General features: G+C 30.2%; 6 protein-coding genes across 6 annotated transcripts in view; 2 read left to right on the top strand and 4 right to left on the bottom strand.

Annotated features, from left to right (window-relative positions):
- Window positions 1–778: 778 nt before the first annotated feature.
- LOC108549183 (piggyBac transposable element-derived protein 1-like) lies at window positions 779–1,952 on the bottom strand. Its single transcript, XM_017902460.1, has one exon. The coding sequence runs from the start codon at window positions 1,950–1,952 to the stop codon at window positions 1,071–1,073; it is 882 nt and encodes a 293-aa protein (XP_017757949.1). The 3' UTR covers window positions 779–1,070.
- A 16-nt stretch (window positions 1,953–1,968) lies between these two features.
- Window positions 1,969–2,958, bottom strand: LOC108549185 (uncharacterized). Its single transcript, XM_017902461.1, has 2 exons — window positions 2,874–2,958; window positions 1,969–2,807 (listed from the first exon to the last, which is right to left on the bottom strand). Exon 2 carries the CDS (start codon window positions 2,772–2,774, stop codon window positions 1,992–1,994), a length of 783 nt encoding a protein of 260 aa, XP_017757950.1. The 5' UTR covers window positions 2,775–2,807; window positions 2,874–2,958; the 3' UTR covers window positions 1,969–1,991.
- Window positions 2,959–5,027: 2,069 nt separating this feature from the next.
- On the bottom strand, window positions 5,028–6,209 carry LOC108549141 (uncharacterized). The gene is made up of 3 exons (XM_017902398.1): window positions 6,189–6,209; window positions 5,799–6,008; window positions 5,028–5,558 (listed from the first exon to the last, which is right to left on the bottom strand). The coding sequence occupies exons 1-3, from the start codon at window positions 6,207–6,209 to the stop codon at window positions 5,076–5,078; spliced, it is 714 nt and encodes a 237-aa protein (XP_017757887.1). The 3' UTR covers window positions 5,028–5,075.
- A 4,327-nt stretch (window positions 6,210–10,536) lies between these two features.
- LOC108549202 (guanine nucleotide-binding protein subunit beta-like protein 1) lies at window positions 10,537–11,862 on the top strand. Its single transcript, XM_017902483.1, has 4 exons — window positions 10,537–10,680; window positions 10,795–10,970; window positions 11,105–11,423; window positions 11,560–11,862. The coding sequence occupies exons 1-4, from the start codon at window positions 10,537–10,539 to the stop codon at window positions 11,860–11,862; spliced, it is 942 nt and encodes a 313-aa protein (XP_017757972.1).
- A 755-nt stretch (window positions 11,863–12,617) lies between these two features.
- On the top strand, window positions 12,618–13,906 carry sicily (NADH dehydrogenase (ubiquinone) complex I, assembly factor 6 homolog sicily). The gene is made up of 4 exons (XM_017902397.1): window positions 12,618–12,724; window positions 12,967–13,189; window positions 13,273–13,668; window positions 13,727–13,906. Exons 1-4 carry the CDS (start codon window positions 12,618–12,620, stop codon window positions 13,904–13,906), a joined length of 906 nt encoding a protein of 301 aa, XP_017757886.1.
- A 1,207-nt stretch (window positions 13,907–15,113) lies between these two features.
- The window catches only part of Rabex-5 (Rabaptin-5-associated exchange factor for Rab5), a 4,193-nt gene continuing 1,330 nt past the window's right edge, over window positions 15,114–17,976 (bottom strand). Inside the window, exons 2-9 of the mRNA XM_017902459.1 lie at window positions 17,294–17,406; window positions 16,917–17,174; window positions 16,712–16,841; window positions 16,546–16,643; window positions 16,192–16,448; window positions 15,895–16,026; window positions 15,570–15,815; window positions 15,114–15,506 (exon numbers count right to left, since the gene is read on the bottom strand). Coding sequence (XP_017757948.1) covers window positions 15,114–15,506; window positions 15,570–15,815; window positions 15,895–16,026; window positions 16,192–16,448; window positions 16,546–16,643; window positions 16,712–16,841; window positions 16,917–17,174; window positions 17,294–17,406 — 1,627 coding nt within the window. The remainder of the gene's footprint in view (window positions 15,507–15,569; window positions 15,816–15,894; window positions 16,027–16,191; window positions 16,449–16,545; window positions 16,644–16,711; window positions 16,842–16,916; window positions 17,175–17,293; window positions 17,407–17,976) is intronic.

The following is a 17,976-nucleotide window of genomic DNA, read 5'->3' as shown; positions in this document are numbered from 1 at the left end:
TAGTAATAATAATGGATTAACAATACAATACGTGGTGACGATTAAGCATACGAATTAATATATCAACTACAACTTAAGACTACAACTCAATTCTACAACACAATTACAACTCAGCCTGTTTCAACTAAAATACAACTAAACAACTAATAACTCTTCTCTACACAACTCTGTTCTGATCACTCCTAAGACTCCTTCCCAAAAACTCCACGAAAGAACTGTCCGCTTCACGCCCATGCACCCTTATTTAAAACTATACACTCTGTCCTTTTTCGTACCCATGCTCTCTTTCCCAATCACGCTTTTCTCACGCACTCCTTACAGCCTTGCCCTCAGCGGGTCACGTAGCCCAAACACTTAGACGCATTCCTAGACACTCTTCACTTGCAACCGATACATCTATAAACATCTCATCCACACGATCCTAGCGCACCGTCATTCATCCTTCCGCACGCACTCCAGATAATACGCTCGAGCCAAACCCAAGTTTATTATCCTACGATACTATTAGGTTGGTGCGTATGAAATGTCGGATTTTTAAGTGAATATATAAAACTGCATATCTTTTTTCAAAAGCTGTTTATTCAATCAAAATATGCTCCATTCGCTTCAATACACTTTTCCCAACGAGACTTTAAAGCATAGATGCCTGTCTTAAAAAAAATTCTGATCTTTAGCATCAATAAACTTTGATATCGAATTTTTCAAACTGTCTTCATTTTCATACTGTTTAGCCCGTAAAAACAGTTCTAAATGTTTAAAAAAATGAAAGTCGGTTGGCGAGAAATCCGATGAATAAATAGGCTGGGTGCTGCAAAACTTCATATTTCAATTCATTTAATTTCGCAATTGTTTTGTGCGATGCATGTGGCCGAGCATTGTCATGGAGAAGTACTGGGCCATGCCGATTAACACTATTCCTACTGACACTTCACGTATACCTATTCCTATCGCGGCCGGTCAAATGACCGGTCTTTCACAACTTATATTTTTCAATATTGAATGCAAACCAATAGCCAGTTTACCAGTATAAAAATATATTTTCTTTTATTCAAGAGTACATAATCTACATTTTATTCTTTTTCGTCGCATTTTTTACAAATGGGCTTCTCAACTGTACATTTTCCGCATACGTACTTTTTACATTTTAGACAGATTTTGTTCGTCTTATTATCTTTACGATACCTTATCTGACATGTTTTCCGTTCACGGGAACCTGTATTTGTACTTGCGATGGGTATTGGTTGATTTTCTTTGCCGAGCTCTTGCTGGTATTCGATGGCAAGTTCTTCTGCCAATTGGAATAGAAATTCCTGTCTTGTAATTTCTCCTCCCGTAGTTTCTTTATATAACACCCATGCATTTATCCCGGCTAAATCCAAGATATTAAAAAATACTTGCAAAGTCCATCTCCGAAATTTAAATTTTACCGAATAATTTCTGGCCATTTGTTCGGTCACATCTACGCCAAATTTGGTGCTATTATACAATTGAATTGTCTCCGGTGTTCGGGTGTCATTTTCTTCAACTTGTACGGAGTTGTGCATTGAACCGAGAATTAGAACTTTCTTTCTTGGTTTGGCTTTGTAAATTGTCAACATACAATTATTTGAGCGATAGAGTTTGGTTGAGAAAAGTGCCATGTCGTCGTTTTCCAGTTTTGCCAGTCTTGGTAGCTCTTTTCTATTTGCTCTAATTGTCCCAACAATCGTAGTTTTTTTTGCTAAAAGTTTTGTTGCTAAAGGTAGGCTTGTAAAAAAGTTGTCTGTGGTTATATTTCTTCCACATCCTACATACGGTTCTGCTAATTTCATAGTGACAAACTCTCCAAGAGGAACTGAGGGTTCTCTACTTTCATCTTTTCCCAAATATGGAAAGCCGTTTATTATATATTTGCTACGTACATCGGATGCTAACCAAAATTTTATACCAAATTTGTCCGGTTTATTGGGCATGTATCGAGTGAATCTACACCTTGCTTTCGTTGGAAACAATTATTCGTCAATAGTAATATATGGTCCTGGTTTATAACAATTTTGACTGTTGTCAATAAACTTGTACCAAACTTCGGAAATCATAGCGAATTTATCGGTTTGTAACTGTTGGCTTCGTTGATTTCTGTCGTCAAATCGAATAAATCTCATAATCTCCGTAAAGTCGTGTCTACTCGTAGTATTTGAGAAAAAAGGCGGGCCCCACTTTTTATTCCATAGAAGTGCTATATCTATATTCTTAGCCTCGTATGCGCCGCGTACATACATAATTGCAAAAAATGCATATAACTTTGCAGTAGACAGTTCCCATTTATATCCCAACACTCTAAATGCCTCTACCTCTGTGCACTTTCTTATAAGTTCGATTATATTCTTATCGATTATCACAGAAAATGCCGTCCTAACTTCGCCTTTCGTAATATTACGTTTACTGTACCCAGTCGGGCCTGATGTTTCCCTAAAAATATTATGACCAGGTGCTCTTCCAGGACTAGACCCTATTTTTACTTCCTGCCAAACAGTTCCGTCCATCGCAATTTCGCTTGCCTCTTCCTCATTCTCACTATCGGAACTAACTAAAAATCTCCTTCTCTTTCGTCGTCTACGTACGTTCGAAATATTCTCTTCGTTCTCATCGGTGTTCGAGTCGGTTTCAAATGGATCATAATTTTCCGTATTGTCATTTTCCATATCCAGAATTTCCTGATCATCTTCAGAACATTCTGCATCGATATCATTTATTCTCTCTAATAATACATTCGCACTCCTCAAACGTCTTGACATTTTGGGGTAAATATTCAACGGAGAAAATAAAAACTAAAATATGAAAATGTAAATCAAAATAGACAAAAAAATGAATAAAAGATAAAAGGTGAAACTTACTGCGACGTATTATTAGTCTTGTTCGCTATTTTGAAAATTGCGCTTATAACACGTAATACGATATAAAATATTACAAAATAATAATAAAAGACTGCCAAGTATGCTCTTTGTGACTTTCACGTTTCGATGCACTCTGTTCGTGTCGCAAGACTATACTGATTTGAATTCGTGAGAAGACGTCTATACATTTCCTTCGGTTATAAGTTTATTTATTTTACGTCATAGTAGATAAGATGGCGTAAGAACATTCGAGGATCTGGACCGTATCGGATATCAATCAAGCAAATAAACAACGCTAACCCGGTAGTCGAGCGAGAACCGTAAACACTTGGAAGTGCTGTAAACCATTTTCTGGAAGGCACTTCTCGGATAAAATCGTGCCACAACTACATTACCTTTCGTTTGTAACGACTTTATAGTTTTAGCATTGAGTCGTAGAGAGAAACTATTACAAAAATGTATAAATCGTACTACCGGTCAAATGACCGGTCGTGGTAGGTAAGACAGACTACAAATATTTCTCAAAAAATAAACAATAAAAAAATAAGTGAATATTGAAAAATGTATCATACATATATATGAGGAAAAGTCGTAAAGTTTAAAGGCGATTCACTTACGTTGAATGTAGGAAATTCCAATTGAAAATTTAAAAACGGTCATTTGATCGGTCCTGGTAGGAATAGTGTTAAAAAGTGATGGGCGTATAATTTTCAATTTTTTATGCATCTCATGATGTACTTCATGCAATGTACTGGCAGTACTTTTCGGCCGTAATTGTCTCCCCAGTTCGAAGGAATGAATAATGAATTACCCCAGTCACATTCCACCAAACTGTGATTAAAATCTTCCGTGGATGAAGTGGTAGCCTTGGAGTATGAGCACAAACCTCATCCCTATCAAGCCACCGAGTACACCTTTTCCTGTTGTCGTAAAGAACCCATTTTTCATCACAGGTAATAATCCGATCAAAAAATGGCTCTCGATGAAATCAGGTTAGTAACGATGAGCATACGTTCAACCGATCCAGCTTATTTCGCTCGGTTAGTTCGTGCTGTACCCACTTATCCATTTCCTTCACCTTGCCAATTTCAGAAAGATGTCGCAATATTGTTGTATGGTCAACTTTCATCCTGGTAGCAAGTTCCCTCGTGTATACAGTTGGTATTCCACGCTTCCACCAATGCCTTCAGATCATCATTTTTCACAGACGTTTTGGATCTTCCACGCGGATCATTTTGTAGTGAAAAATCACCAGACCGAAATTTTTCAAACCAACGCTGCACTTTTCGATCGTTAACAGTATTCTCCCCAAACGCTTGGTTTATGTTGCGTGCAGCTTTTGCAGCATTATTACCAAGTTTATACGCATACAAAAAAATTACACGAATATCGGTTGAATTCATATCGGTACAAAATTCAAAACAAATAACAAAAGGGAACACTTTCAAAAAAATCTCCTTTGTTGAAATGTGATTCTGGCAATGGACAGTACGACTATAAACGAGATTACGCCAAAAACAAAAGTATAACGAAAACAGGGAGACAAACGTTCGCATGTAAAAAAAATCCGACATTTCTTATGCACCAACCTAATACATATATATATGAATGTATTACTAAAATTAAAAAATATTTTTATTGTTGTCGCTGTGTATGGTAAACTTTAAAACAAGGATGAACGCAAAGTGCTGGGTTGTTGAGGCACACTGGACAAAAATACCTAGTCTCCTTACGTTTTTTTTCCTTTGTACACATTCGAGACATGGCTTTGTAGGCCTGCTCTTTTTTTTTGTGGGAGGAAGATGTTCTAAGTAATGAAAATCAGTTGTATTTCTATAGTTGCTGCTTTCTCCTGCATTGCTGCCATCGCCATCAAGTAAATGCATAATAACTGATTCCCTAAATTGAAGCATCTTCATCTTTTTATTCCCTCGATTTCTTTGGTTATAGAACATGTATGCATTCTGCAGGAAGATTTCGAAGTAGTGTAGTGCAATTTTCTTGTACCAACGGACGGTTTTCCTGAGGAATGAGTAGTACGACATACGTTGGTCAGAGCGATCAACACCTGCCATTCCCAAAGTATGATTATATCTCTCTGATTATATCTGGTTTAGTCGAAATTTTTCCATTTTTGTTCTTCACTTGAACCATTTCGCATTTATGCATGTTGGATGTAGTTAGCACATCCCGCTTATCTTTCTATTTGTTGACTACAATGGATCCTGATCTCAACCATTCAGAATCTCCTCGATTTAGTTTCTTTTTTACCAAATCTTTTGGATTTCCCTTTCGGTCGAATCTTAACGCGCCGCATACATATGTTGACTTACTCGTGAGATCTTTCGCCAGCCCAACTGAATTATAGTAGTTGTCCATATAAAGCTCATGGCCACGATTCAGGAAATCATCCATCAGAGCCAAAATGACATTTGAAGTATGATTTCGTCCACTTAGGTCATCATATTTGCCCGCATAAATTTTCACTCTCAAGATTATTCCATCAGGTTCACAAAGTTCATAGAGTTTGATGCCATACTTATGCCGTTTGTTTTTTATGTATTGCCGGAAAACCAACCTTCCTCGCCAAACAACTATCGCTTCGTCAATACACAATTTTCTCCCTGACTTATAGATGCGGTCCATAGTTTCGTTGAAGTGTTGGGATATTAAATTGATCTTGAATAATCAACCATCAACTTGTTCTTCATTATTATTAAAGTGTAGAAATCTCAAAATTAATTGAAAACAATTTCTAGACATTCTCTTCTTCCAAAAGTCGAAATTATAACCTTCACTTGTTTTCCAGTAATATTCTATGGAGAGTAAACTAATTGTACCGGTATGCATTAGTAATCTAAAGAATACATGCAATTCTTTAGCGCTGGTATCCTTCCATTTTCGCAGCCGGGATGATCGCAATACCTGAGACTTTGCTATTTGTGGAGCAGCATAGCGATTGCTTTCTTGCACAATTTTATTCAATAAAGATTCTGTCAAAAACAGACGGAAGAAATCTCCTGGCGATTTTACATCATCTGGAATTATGAACCCAGGATTTCCTCTAAATTCCAACTGTGGCGGATCACTTTTATCGCTTGTCCATATATCCGCATCATCATCAGGACTATGAAGCTGCTCAATCGATGAAGTTGATTAAATCCTTCGAAGTCGTTTTGCTGGAAAAGGTCGTATTTCGTCTTCACTTTCAGAAGTTGACTCGGTTTCGCACGTATCACTTCCTCCCGAAATCATGTCGCTATCGCCCTCAGAAAATTTTTCTTCGTTGGTAGAAAATTCTTCTTCACAAAATACTGATTCTTCTTCACGATCCATTGTTCTGGGTTGAGGAAATAAGTTATTTATTTTTATTCAAAAATTAGAATTTATATAGCTATGTATATGATGTACTTACGTTAATGCACCACTTTCTAAATATCACCACTTATATAATTCAACACTGTTTTTTTTGATAATACGAGTAGATAGATAAGTGGCACTCAGCACAGAAGTCTTATTCAGTGACGCCAGCTACGAGTTATCTCGTAGTGTTTTTTTTTTTTTCAATAAAAATACTGTAAATGCCATTGCAATATAATATCAGTAACTTAATATTATTATATTTTGTAAAACTTCATGTTTTCTTTAAAATAAAACTGTGGCACCCAGAGTAAGACGCGCTAAATTTGCGTGGCAGTCAATGAGTTAATTAATAAAGCTTAAAATTAATAAAGCTAGGTCTGATTATGGTTGAACTACAGAGAGTTCTATAGTAGACTGTTTCCTGCGCTGAGTTAATGGTGGGTCCTGGATGATAGTCTAATCGTGATGATTGTCCGGTTTCCGTGAAATTTTTTAGAGAACTCTCTCGTGACTGCTGTCTCGGTGGTTTTATAAGTTTTGTCTATCTATTGATTGGTCGGTGTATGATGTAAGAGGTGGGTGTGTGTCATTCTATTGGTTCTTAATAATATTGAAGGTGTGTGATAGCTTCGACGTCCTTCTGTGGTGGTAGAAGTTTAAATAATTTGCGTCCTTATACCTATCGTCTTAAGGTTGATATATTGGTCCTTGTTAAGGTTTACCCAGGTAGTGACGAGGTGATGAAGAATGTATACCAGTCAAGGGACACTGACAATAGGCATATAAACAGTCCTCCACTTGACCTGGGACATTGCGGTCCTAGGGCCGCAACAATTATAATCACCGCAAATAAGTAATTTAGACGAAGGAAATTGTGTAATTAGGTCACTTATATGTTGACAGTGGTCGAGGAAAGCGGAAGACTTTGAGACCGGGGGAAAGTATACGATCCACGCGGCACGGAACGTGCTAAATCACGAACGTTCTAGTAATAAACTGATAAACTTTTCTTCAGTTTTTTCAATTGCGAACCGACGACGCCCGAATAATTTTAAGGATGCCATCAATATAACTAATAGTGTAATCATTGTCTCCGTTGTCGTACAAATCTTGAAGTTGTTTCCTTAGTTTCTTCAGGTTGGATTGCTGCAGTCGAGTTTTATCGTCTGAGATCTTCCATGGACCCGAGTATTTATATTTCGATCTGAGGATTTGTTCCACAGTGTCAGGTGATTTTAATATTACTCGGGTTGGTCTGATGGAAGGTCCATTAGGTGTGCCCAGATGCGAAATTCTTATGTTCTGCTAGTTGGCAGGACGCACTGCATTGAGGATATCGGTTACTACTGCTTTAAGATCGTGCTGTCTAGACTGTATGAGAGATTCAAATGTTATCAATTTATTAAATTTTTGCTCTGCATATATGTTTCTACTATAAGCAAATCTATCATTTCATTATTAGTGTATAAATTAAGCACGTCATAGGAATTGGTAGCGTCAAATTAGTTTTCTGTTGATGCCGGTTATTCCAGTAAAAGAAGATGATTTTTATCATCCACTAAATTCACTCCGTTTACTGCGCTTTGTGTACACATAGAGTTTGTAGGATATGAGTACCTCGAGGGTTGAAAGATACTAGTTTGGTTTCCAAAGTTGAGGCTTTATTTGTACAAGTTGTTTTAATCGCGAAGTTTCCTACTGGAACGCTCGAACTAGACTAAGGGAATTCGCTGGGCCCAGAAAGCGCCTCGAGGTACCAATAAGGCACCCTGATTGGTTAATGGTCTTGTTCGCTCATTAAACCAACCCAGGGTCTTTCCGATGACTTTTCTGCCCTCTATTTTGCGCGTCTTTTTTGCACTTTTCCTGCGCGGGCCTTTTGAAAAAGCCGAGGATTTATGGTACCCGCATAAGCTGTTGAGATCAAAATTAACTAAGCCTGAAGGCTGCTTTTTACCTTAATAAAGGAGTAAATGAGCGCGTTCCATAAATCCTCTTGACCATTTGCACGTCAAATGTTATTACTTGCACGTGCCTATGATCGCTACAAATTCAATGTAGTAATACTAACAATTTTTGCAAATATCTCGAAAATTAATAAATCTTGTTCAGAATGTTACCGTCTATAAAATACTTCGAAATCATCCAGAACGATTCATGCATTCTGCAGTTTTCTTAAATTTTATATTTTCTGCAAAAAGGTAATAAAGGTACATTACTTTTGCAAATTCTTACTATCTATATTTCTTATCGATATTAAATAGAACAATTTTTGTAAAAACCGAAAAAAATTAATATTTTAAAAAAAGTCGCTAAAGTAAACTTTTACCTTAAAAACTTACACCACGTTTAAAATAATAAATGAAATGTTAAGATCTTTTAATAATATATACATGAAAGAATAAATACTATGAGAATTGAATAGTATTCTTTTTAGAAGTAAAAGTACAGTGAGGAGAGTGGAAATAATCAAAATTATATTATTTATATTTTATGTATTTACTACCTTATATTTTTATATATTTATGTATTTTTTATATTTTTTATGCATTTTTTGTATTTTTTATGTATTTTGTATTGTACACTTTTTATACATTTGTGTATTTTCTATATTTTTATAAATATACTTTTCTTTTCATGTATTTTCTTCGTTGTTATTATGATATTATCTCTATTATCATATTATTGTAATTATTACGACCTATTTTCCTATGCTCTTTTCTCATTATTTTTTTGTTATTCTTCTATTTAGCTTAATCATTGTATGTCATATAATTATATTTTGAACCACACCGTATGCCTATAAATCATGCAGATCATTCACCTATTTTCCTTATGTGAAGGTAATATGGTTCATACGCTCACATAACCTATGTAAAACAACATATCTGCACCCCTATAACACATTCTTGAAATCAACAAATGCGGGACGCGGAATACGGACGATGTTATTTACCACTCCTAGTCCTTTTTTCCTATTTTCCCGTTGAAAATTACGGAAACGTTCTACACGTCTGACAGTTTTACGCAACAGTCATCAACTAGATGCTTCTCTTCCAGTAGAGCGATCTTATTATTTATATTATCTATATATATTACTTTTTTATATTTATTATTTACTTATTTGCAACATGAATTCAGATGAGACAAATACTTCATATTTTTGTTTATTTTAAACAAGAAACAGTTAATAATTATAATGATCTTTTTAATTATATTTTGAAAAATTTAAGTATGCTTGTATTATGCATGTGCTAAATATATACATACATTGAATTATTCCCTTGAAAATAAAGCTACAAAGCATTACTGAATTTTTTTCTTTATAAGCAAAGAGCTTAGCTCAAAGACACAGACTTTTCAAGGTTAAGATCATCAATTCTTACAGCAAGTATAATTTTATTAAATTTAAGAAAAATTTGTTTAATATAAATATTTAAATACTCATTTTTCAATAGAATTCTTAATTCTTTATTAAAAATAATATTTCTTTACTATGAATATGATAAAACTAAGACTATGAAAATAAGAATTTTATGCAATACAATTTTGTATACCCACTAAAGGTCAATACCTTTTCCCACGACCAATTAACATTCATTCCATTTGCTAAATAATCCATCTGATCAGTTGCAAATATAAAGAAATAATAAGAAAAGAAAAAAAAACTGTATTTCTATTTTGGTAATATTTCTCTAGTACGCACTAACCGTTTGACTGTTAGACTAATTCTATCTGAAGACAATTAACACTTCGCTCAAGCGACTAATGTTATGGATCTAACAAGATGGCTAACCTCTACATTTAGTGTGGTTCCTTTTCGTGGTAACCCTGGTGACAATCGAGCACAACCTGCAGTCAATCATGCGTAAAGCAGAACATCCTAGGATTTTTACATTTGTCACTATATACTTATGTCAGTACAACCATGCTGATTCTGTTTGCATTTATATATTGTGTATATACGTATTAATTTTATAACCTATATAAATAATTTTTTAAATCATTAAATTTCAACTTAATTTAGTAATTTGTAATAATCGTGTAATCTATTGTTAATATAATAAATAACTAAACTATTAATGTAATATATAGTTAATTTTTTCGAGATACATATCAATTTTAGAATATAAGAGTTTGAGTAATAAGGATATGAACATTTTTACGTTTAAAAGTATTCCTTGTTGACAATTGTGCTGATAATTTGTGTTTTCATACATATTCGTAAATAAAAGCAAATAAAAAAAATATTTATTTACGTTACATCATATAATAGTGAATTTATACAAAATTTATTTTAATGGCAATACTTCCTCCGGATCCAAAATATCTTTTTCGCGGTGAAATGGGTTGTATACACTGTATTCTTTTCCAAATAACATCTAACATAGAACATCTTTATGCAGGCACTGCTAAAGGCAATGTTCACATTTGGGATTTAAATGTAAATAAAACACTTTAATACATCTTTCATATTTTATTAAACATTTTCCATTTTTATAATAGAATATAAAATTAAATATATTAAATTTTCTAATATAATTTTTTTACGCTAAAGACAAATAGAGAACTATGTCGAATTACATCAGAACAGGATTCTTGCTTAAATTTACAAAGTTTAAATAATAACTTGTTTGTACAACATAAATCTGGTTTAATAAAAGTATATAAAAAAACAGAATCTCAATGGACTATGCATAAATTCATTAATATAGATTTTTATCACTATTGCAGGTACACATGAAATATTAAGCATAATATTTTATGGAAAACTATAATATATAAAATATATTATAATAAAATTAATTTTAATCTCTTTAATTGATTTTTATCAACCAATATGTAATTATTTTAAATATTCATAACAGGTTTCAAGTATTTTCTGAAAATGAAATATGTTTACCACTTAAAGAATCCAGTGTTGGAATATTATCTACGAATAATTTTAACATAGAATTGAAATTGAATTCTCCAGATTTTAAAAATCTGGGAGAAGTAATGACTATTAAACCACTGAAAAATGAAAAACTAGTTTTGGTTGGTTATGAAGCAGGAAAATTAATCCTATGGGATATTCGACAATGTAGAATATTAAATTGTCTAACAATAGAAACATGTCCAATGGCATTAGATTTTGATACTACTTTATTGAAAGGTGCTGTTGCAGGTCCTACTAATAATATACAGGTAAAGATTAAAAAATAAACATAAAGAGCAAAAGCTAAATAAGTAGAAAAATATTTATTTTCACTAGATACTTTTATAAATAAAAAACTAATTAGAATTACTTTTTCTTACAACAATATAAATTTTTAATTTTTAGATATTTAATTTATCAGTTAATCATTTATTGCAAAATAAGAATAAAATAACTCTGATAAATCCTGGCACTTCTGTAATAACAATTAGATCTGATGCTAAAATAATGGCAGTTGGAGGATGGGATAGTCGAGTTAGAATATTTTCTTGGAAAAGTTTAAAACCATTAGCTGTTTTAAATCAACATAAAGATACTGTACATGATATTAGTTATTCTACACAAAGAATAAAAGCATATGATAACAAATTTATAATGGCTACAGCTGCAAAAGATGGATACATAGCATTATGGGATATTTATAATTAAATCTTACTATAAAATCAATGAAAAATTTTGATGTAAAGGATTTTTTCAAATAATCAAAAATCAACCATATAAAAATGCAGATGAATATATAAAATCAATATTAATTTAAAATATAAGTATATATTCTTAACCATAAACAAATATTTTATCTTATAATTTAAAAAGTATATCACACTGTTTATACAAAAGATAGTTCTTTTGTATCTCTAATATCTAAATTAAAGTTCAATTTTTTTCAATTATAATAGTTCTGTACATCATTATTACTTCTTGCTCTAATTTGTGTAAACACATTCTTTGTTAATAAACTGTTTTATATCAAAAATGTATATATTAGTTCCTATCTTTTAATCAAAATTCGATACAAATAAAACAACGAAAAGTCATTAATTTATTAATTACAATAACTTAGTATCAAAGTTGTTTATAGAGGTTAATGTTTCAAGTGCTTGTTTTCAAAATAAATATATTAAGTTGTAATATTGTATTGAAATGTATATATTGTATTTTATAAACATTATTATTTGTTTTAAAATATACATGATTTAATAATAAGTAATGTTCAAACAAATTTTAAATCCATAACGTATTATAAATAATTGTAATAAATTTATAGTCACAACATACCTTAATATACTGTAGTATTAAATTCACTTATATCGACAACTAATAATTATTAATTACACATTTTTATTAGTTTAATTTTATCTGAGATGGTACACTTGTTGGCACTGAACATGTCTACTAACTTAGTTATGTACAGAAATTTTTATTTTAAACAAAACGTGTTTTTGCAAATTTTAAGAAATTCGAGTGGAACTACAAAACAAACGACGACTGCTTACTGTTTAGAATTAGTTAGGTATTTCACATTTATTGATATAGAATATAATAATTGGAAGTTATGATTATTTTTAATATCATTTATTGTTATATAAATTAGTGATTAAATACATGAAAAAATGATATCTAATTATTATTAATATACATTTTTGAAAAAATGAAATTTGTGTTTATATCATAAAATAATTAATAAATAAACAAATGAAATAAATAAGGAATTATAAATAAATTTTTATTTTTTATATTGTTATTATCTTTCAGAAAACATGATTATGAAAATTATTTGTGTACATTATTATTATCAAGTAAAATTACAGCAGCGGCATTTGTAATCCGTGCATTTAATGTTGAAATAGCACAAGTAAAAGATCAAGTTCGTGATTATAAAATAGGAGAAATGAGATTAAAATTTTGGACAGATGCATTAAACAATACATATAAAGGAAATCCTCCAAAGAGTCCTGTTATGTTGGAATTACATAAGGTATGAGTCTTGTTTCTAATGTTAATAGTTGCTTGTAGTTCCACATTAACTAAAAATTATAACTTTAAGAAAATTCTTTGCAGATTTTGCAGAAACATTCTCTTTCTAAACATTATTTCAAACGTTTAATTGATATAAGGTTTAATACGCTACGAGATTATGCATTTAATGACATAAATGCAATAGAAAATTATGCAGAATATAGTAATTCTTCTATTTATTACCTTTTATTACAAGCACATGGTATAACTGATATTAATGCTGATCATGCTGCTAGTCATATGGGCAAGGCACATGGAATTGTTAATTTAATTCGTTCAATTCCTTATAATATCAGGAAAAGGACAAATATGTTACCACAAGATATTTTAATGAAATATAATATTTCTACAGAAGCTATCTTACAGGGTCAATCGAGTAAAGATTTTCAAAATGTAATATTTGACATAGCATCGTGTGGAAAATTACATTTAGATGCTGTAAGTATATGTTAAAAACAGAACTAGAAAAGATTATGTAAAAGGCTTGTTATTTTAGGCTATTTCTTTTAAACGCAACGTGACAAAAGAAGCAAATTTAATTTTTCTACCAATAGTTTGTATACAAAGATATTTGAATGAATTGATGAAAGCAGACTTTGACATCTTTAATGCAAAATTACAAAAAAGAGATAATTTACTTCCCCTGTATTTATATTGGAAAAGCTTTAGATACTAAGTTTGAATTATAGGTATTTGTTAGATAAATTTATTTATAATTACAGCTATCTTTAAATTAAAACATTGTAAAATATTTAAAAATAATAATTATATAACAACTGAATTAAATATTATTTTATCATTTCATAAATGTACAAGTTATTTAATTAAATTAATCTAAATTACAGTGAAATTCCGGTAATCCGGCATACGTAAAATTTCGACAGTAATAGATTATTAAATATGTTGAATTATTAGACTACACCTCAAAGAAGATAAAAACGAAATAAATATTTAAAAAAAATATTATAGTTAATATAGTAATGCAATTTATTGCTCAACTGTCTAAATTCGATACTGTTACTTAATATATGAGATTACAATTTCTTCATTCATATGAAGTATACAGGTTTTGCACTTTAAATTCATCCTTTTGCAAATCAAATTCACCCTTTTGCAAATCAAGTACTTCTACACAAATATTTTATTTACAAAAGCATCAAATACAAATTAGCCAGTAAGAAATTAAAAATGTTATTAATTACATTTACCAAATATTCACGATTTTAAGGAACAGCTAACATATATCTCGCACAAAATTTGATTTTAGAAAAGACTTCATTGATAAGGTTCATTATTGAAGAATATAATGGTAGAAAAAGTAAAGTGTGTCTTGTCTGAACAACAAGATCATAAATCTCCTATGCCTTGTACGCAATATATATGAACCTCAATGAATTGGTAATTACTTTTAAATAAATATTTAATATACCTCTTTTTAATGAAATTTTTATTTTCTTACTGGCTAATTTATATTTGATGTTTTTTTAAATAAAATATTTATGTAAAAATACTTGATTTGCAAAAGGATGAATTTAAAATTGCAAAACCTGTAAATTCCAATGATTTCCAAATAATATTAATAAGGTATAGTCATGATTAAGGCTATCCGTGTCGAATTATTGGATATCGGATTACTTATTATAATAATTCATATGATATTTACTTTAAATAAACATTACATTTATACAATATGTGTAAGTGTATAATCTAATTAATTTAAAAATTTGTTCTTACAAATTTTTCTTCATTCTTTATTAGAGCAGATTTGCAGAATTAAAATAATTTAAGTAATTTATATTATATCTTAACATGATGTTTTATGTAATACTTTTGTATAATTTATTTATAGGAATTAAGCAACATTTTTTTTAAACTCACTCTTTTTATACATTATGAAAGTAACCTGTATAATTTTCACAATCCAATTCAGAAGAATTCAAAGATAAATCTCCAGTACTACAAGGAATTGTAGGTATATTTGAACCTTGAACAGTGAATCCATGATAATCTTCTTGTTCTGATTCTGTAGAACATGGTAAATTCAAATGTGTAGATACTAGTAATTCATTGGTGGATCTTTCCTGTTGTGTATCAAAGTCACTCTGTGTATCTAAACTTATAAGACTAGTTTCATCCTCTGCTTTGCTTACATCAAAACTATCATCACCAATGAAAGAAGGAAAGTCAAAGGTGGGAGATGGTGTAATGCAATCTTCTATTAAAGACGTTCTCACATCGTTTTGTGGTGTAGAATTATTAATTGTAGTAGGACAAACCTGCAATTTGTTGTTACAAGTAACTGCTGCTAATGAATATATCAATTCTAAAAAATAACTTACTTGTGGAATAATTGGAGGTGGTAATTGATAACTTTCAATATCTTCACAATCTAAATTAGTAGGCAATCTTTGACTGTGTGTAATTAATAACGGAGTTCTGTCCAAAACTGTATTTACTTCTGACTTCATTTCTTCCTGAAATTGTAACATCTTTTCTTTTAAACTTAATGCTTCATTCATTATGTCTGTAGTTTTAGCTTTCATTTCATCCAGAAGAGTTATGTCTTCGCACATTAAGTGCAGACTCTGCATAAATATTAAAATAAATGATATGAAAAATATCTAATTATTAATTAAAATTATAAAAGAAAAATATAATATGTACCTCACATATCATTAAAGCTGATTCCCATGTATTAGCAGGTACACGTTCTCCAGACATATAAGCATTAAAATCTTTTTCATCCATATTTAATGATTCAGCTGTCAAATTTTCAATAAAAGATACAGCACAACACTGAAACATTAAATATTCTTTCTTATATTACATCTTTTTCATTAATTTAGATTTCATATAATAATTTTGTTTCTTTATTTAATAACTAAATTTAATAACTAATTGATAAAAATAGGAATAATAATTTAAAAGTATATCTTTGATGAATATTACAATAAATATTACCAGATTTGTGAAATAATATCCACCTTCCCCTGTCATTAATCTGCTTGCATTACAAAACCTAGTAATAAAATTGATGTTACTTTTAAGGCGAGCAGGATTAGCTTTCAGAACGATGAAAATTAAGGCAGGAAGAAATTCATCTGCAGATGCAGGTCCACCAACTGACTGTTGTAACATTAGAAATATATTTCGACAACAATAAATAACACAAGAAAGTTTTTCTTGTGGAGCTTTTGCAGAATCCATGTTTAACAAATCTGCAACAAATTAATATTTATTTTCAAATAATTCTTACATCTAATAATTTAGAAAATTATAAATTGATATAATTCATTAAATTTTTTAAGTACACACCAGTTATGGAAGTATAAACTAGTTCTCTAACTTCAGAACTGGTTTCATGTATTCGACATTCCAAATTTTTTCCACTAACCCAATTCAATTGTCGAATTCTGTAACAAAATGTTATTTATATATTAATTTAAAATGTCATTAATTTTAATTTATAAATAAAACATACCTTTTTTGTATTGCTAAATCTTTTTCCTCGTCGCTTGTGAAAGGTGGACAAAAAAGAATTCTGTAGAGTAAAGTCACTGCATATCTTTCTACATAATCTAATAATTTTTCTTTAACTTCTGGTGTTATACCTAAAATAATAAATTTTTGATGTTCATCTTACGTTTTTATTAAATTAATATAATTAGAATTTATTTTTAAAATACCTGCATATTTAGTACTATTTTCTAAACGTTTAGCAAATACTTGATAAAAATTTTGTGTGATCTCTGAAAGTTCTTCTATTCTTTTCACATCTTTATTCTGAAGTATTTCAATTATAAATGAATGCATACATTTCCTAACATCTCTTTCTACTGGTGTTTTAGCAATCATGGATATTAAGTCACGATTATCTGCTTTTACTTTTTCAAGATCTGGATTATCTTTTGTTAATTCATAAAGTAATTCTTGGTACCCTTGTACTATAATAAAAATTACAATTTTTCAAATAATAATGATGTGCATAATAATTCAATACATTTTTATCATATATTAAATAACATGTACATTATAAATTTATATAAAATTTATATAAATGTACCTTTTGCAACTGGTTTACGGAAAGATATATTTAATAACTTATATTTTTTCTCTTGCACTTTCTTTTCTTCATATCTTTGATGTGCATTAAGTGCACTTTTATTAGAAGAGGCACTGAAATATTGATAATATTATGAAAAATATAGAAATAATAATATTAAAAATATATAAATATATAAAATGTTTCAATTTTACATAAATGAAATATCACATTATACATTTAAAAACTATTTTAGACTATCAGCTTTTGAAGGAAAATAAATATTATTTTATATTAAAACAAAATAAATTTGATAAAAAAGAAGTCTAAATGTCTAATAATTTTGAATTATTTTTATATATTGTATTAACAAAATATATTCAATGAATCTGATCAAAAATATTAAGTTACTTGAACCATTTTTTTTTCTTAGATTTTAACTAATATTTGATTTCTGGACTGTATATGGTACAAGAAAACTCATCGAAGGTAACAAGAACAAAAAGTATATTTCTTAAGTATAAGATAAACTTCTTAGTAGGCTTCCCAGGCCAAATATCCAACAATGAAGTAATTTATAGTTAGCAGTCAATGTATTAAATGAAAATTAAGTTTATGTTAGTTACTAGCATTAAAATGAAATCATTGTAATAAATGTTTTGGAAAATGACATAGTTTTTATAATATTTTTACATTTACATAAA

This window comes from Eufriesea mexicana, unplaced genomic scaffold (assembly GCF_001483705.2).
Source record: "Eufriesea mexicana isolate 0111107269 unplaced genomic scaffold, ASM148370v2 scaffold1824, whole genome shotgun sequence".
NCBI lineage: Eukaryota > Metazoa > Arthropoda > Insecta > Hymenoptera > Apidae > Eufriesea > Eufriesea mexicana.
This window is presented reverse-complemented; position numbering and strand designations above follow the sequence as displayed.

Bases quoted from the DNA above. Each gene is read 5' to 3' on its own strand.
- LOC108549185 (XM_017902461.1), bottom strand. From the start codon at position 2,774: ATGTCAAGACGTTTGAGGAGTGCGAATGTATTATTAGAGAGAATAAAT.
- LOC108549141 (XM_017902398.1), bottom strand. From the start codon at position 6,209: ATGGATCGTGAAGAAGAATCA. The intron at 6,009-6,188 runs GTATTTTGTGAA...TCGATTGAGCAG, and splicing joins TGGATCGTGAAGAAGAATCA to CTTCATAGTCCTGATGATGA. The intron at 5,559-5,798 runs GTATTGCGATCA...GATGGTTGATTA, and splicing joins CACAAATAGCAAAGTCTCAG to TTCAAGATCAATTTAATATC.
- LOC108549202 (XM_017902483.1), top strand. From the start codon at position 10,537: ATGGCAATACTTCCTCCGGATCCAAAATATCTTTTTCGCGGTGAAATG. The intron at 10,971-11,104 runs GTACACATGAAA...TATTCATAACAG, and splicing joins GATTTTTATCACTATTGCAG to GTTTCAAGTATTTTCTGAAA. The intron at 11,424-11,559 runs GTAAAGATTAAA...TTTAATTTTTAG, and splicing joins GTCCTACTAATAATATACAG to ATATTTAATTTATCAGTTAA.
- LOC108549183 (XM_017902460.1), bottom strand. From the start codon at position 1,952: ATGCCCAATAAACCGGACAAATTTGGTATAAAATTTTGGTTAGCATCC.
- sicily (XM_017902397.1), top strand. From the start codon at position 12,618: ATGTACAGAAATTTTTATTTTAAACAAAACGTGTTTTTGCAAATTTTA. The intron at 13,190-13,272 runs GTATGAGTCTTG...AATTCTTTGCAG, and splicing joins TTATGTTGGAATTACATAAG to ATTTTGCAGAAACATTCTCT. The intron at 13,669-13,726 runs GTAAGTATATGT...TTGTTATTTTAG, and splicing joins GAAAATTACATTTAGATGCT to GCTATTTCTTTTAAACGCAA.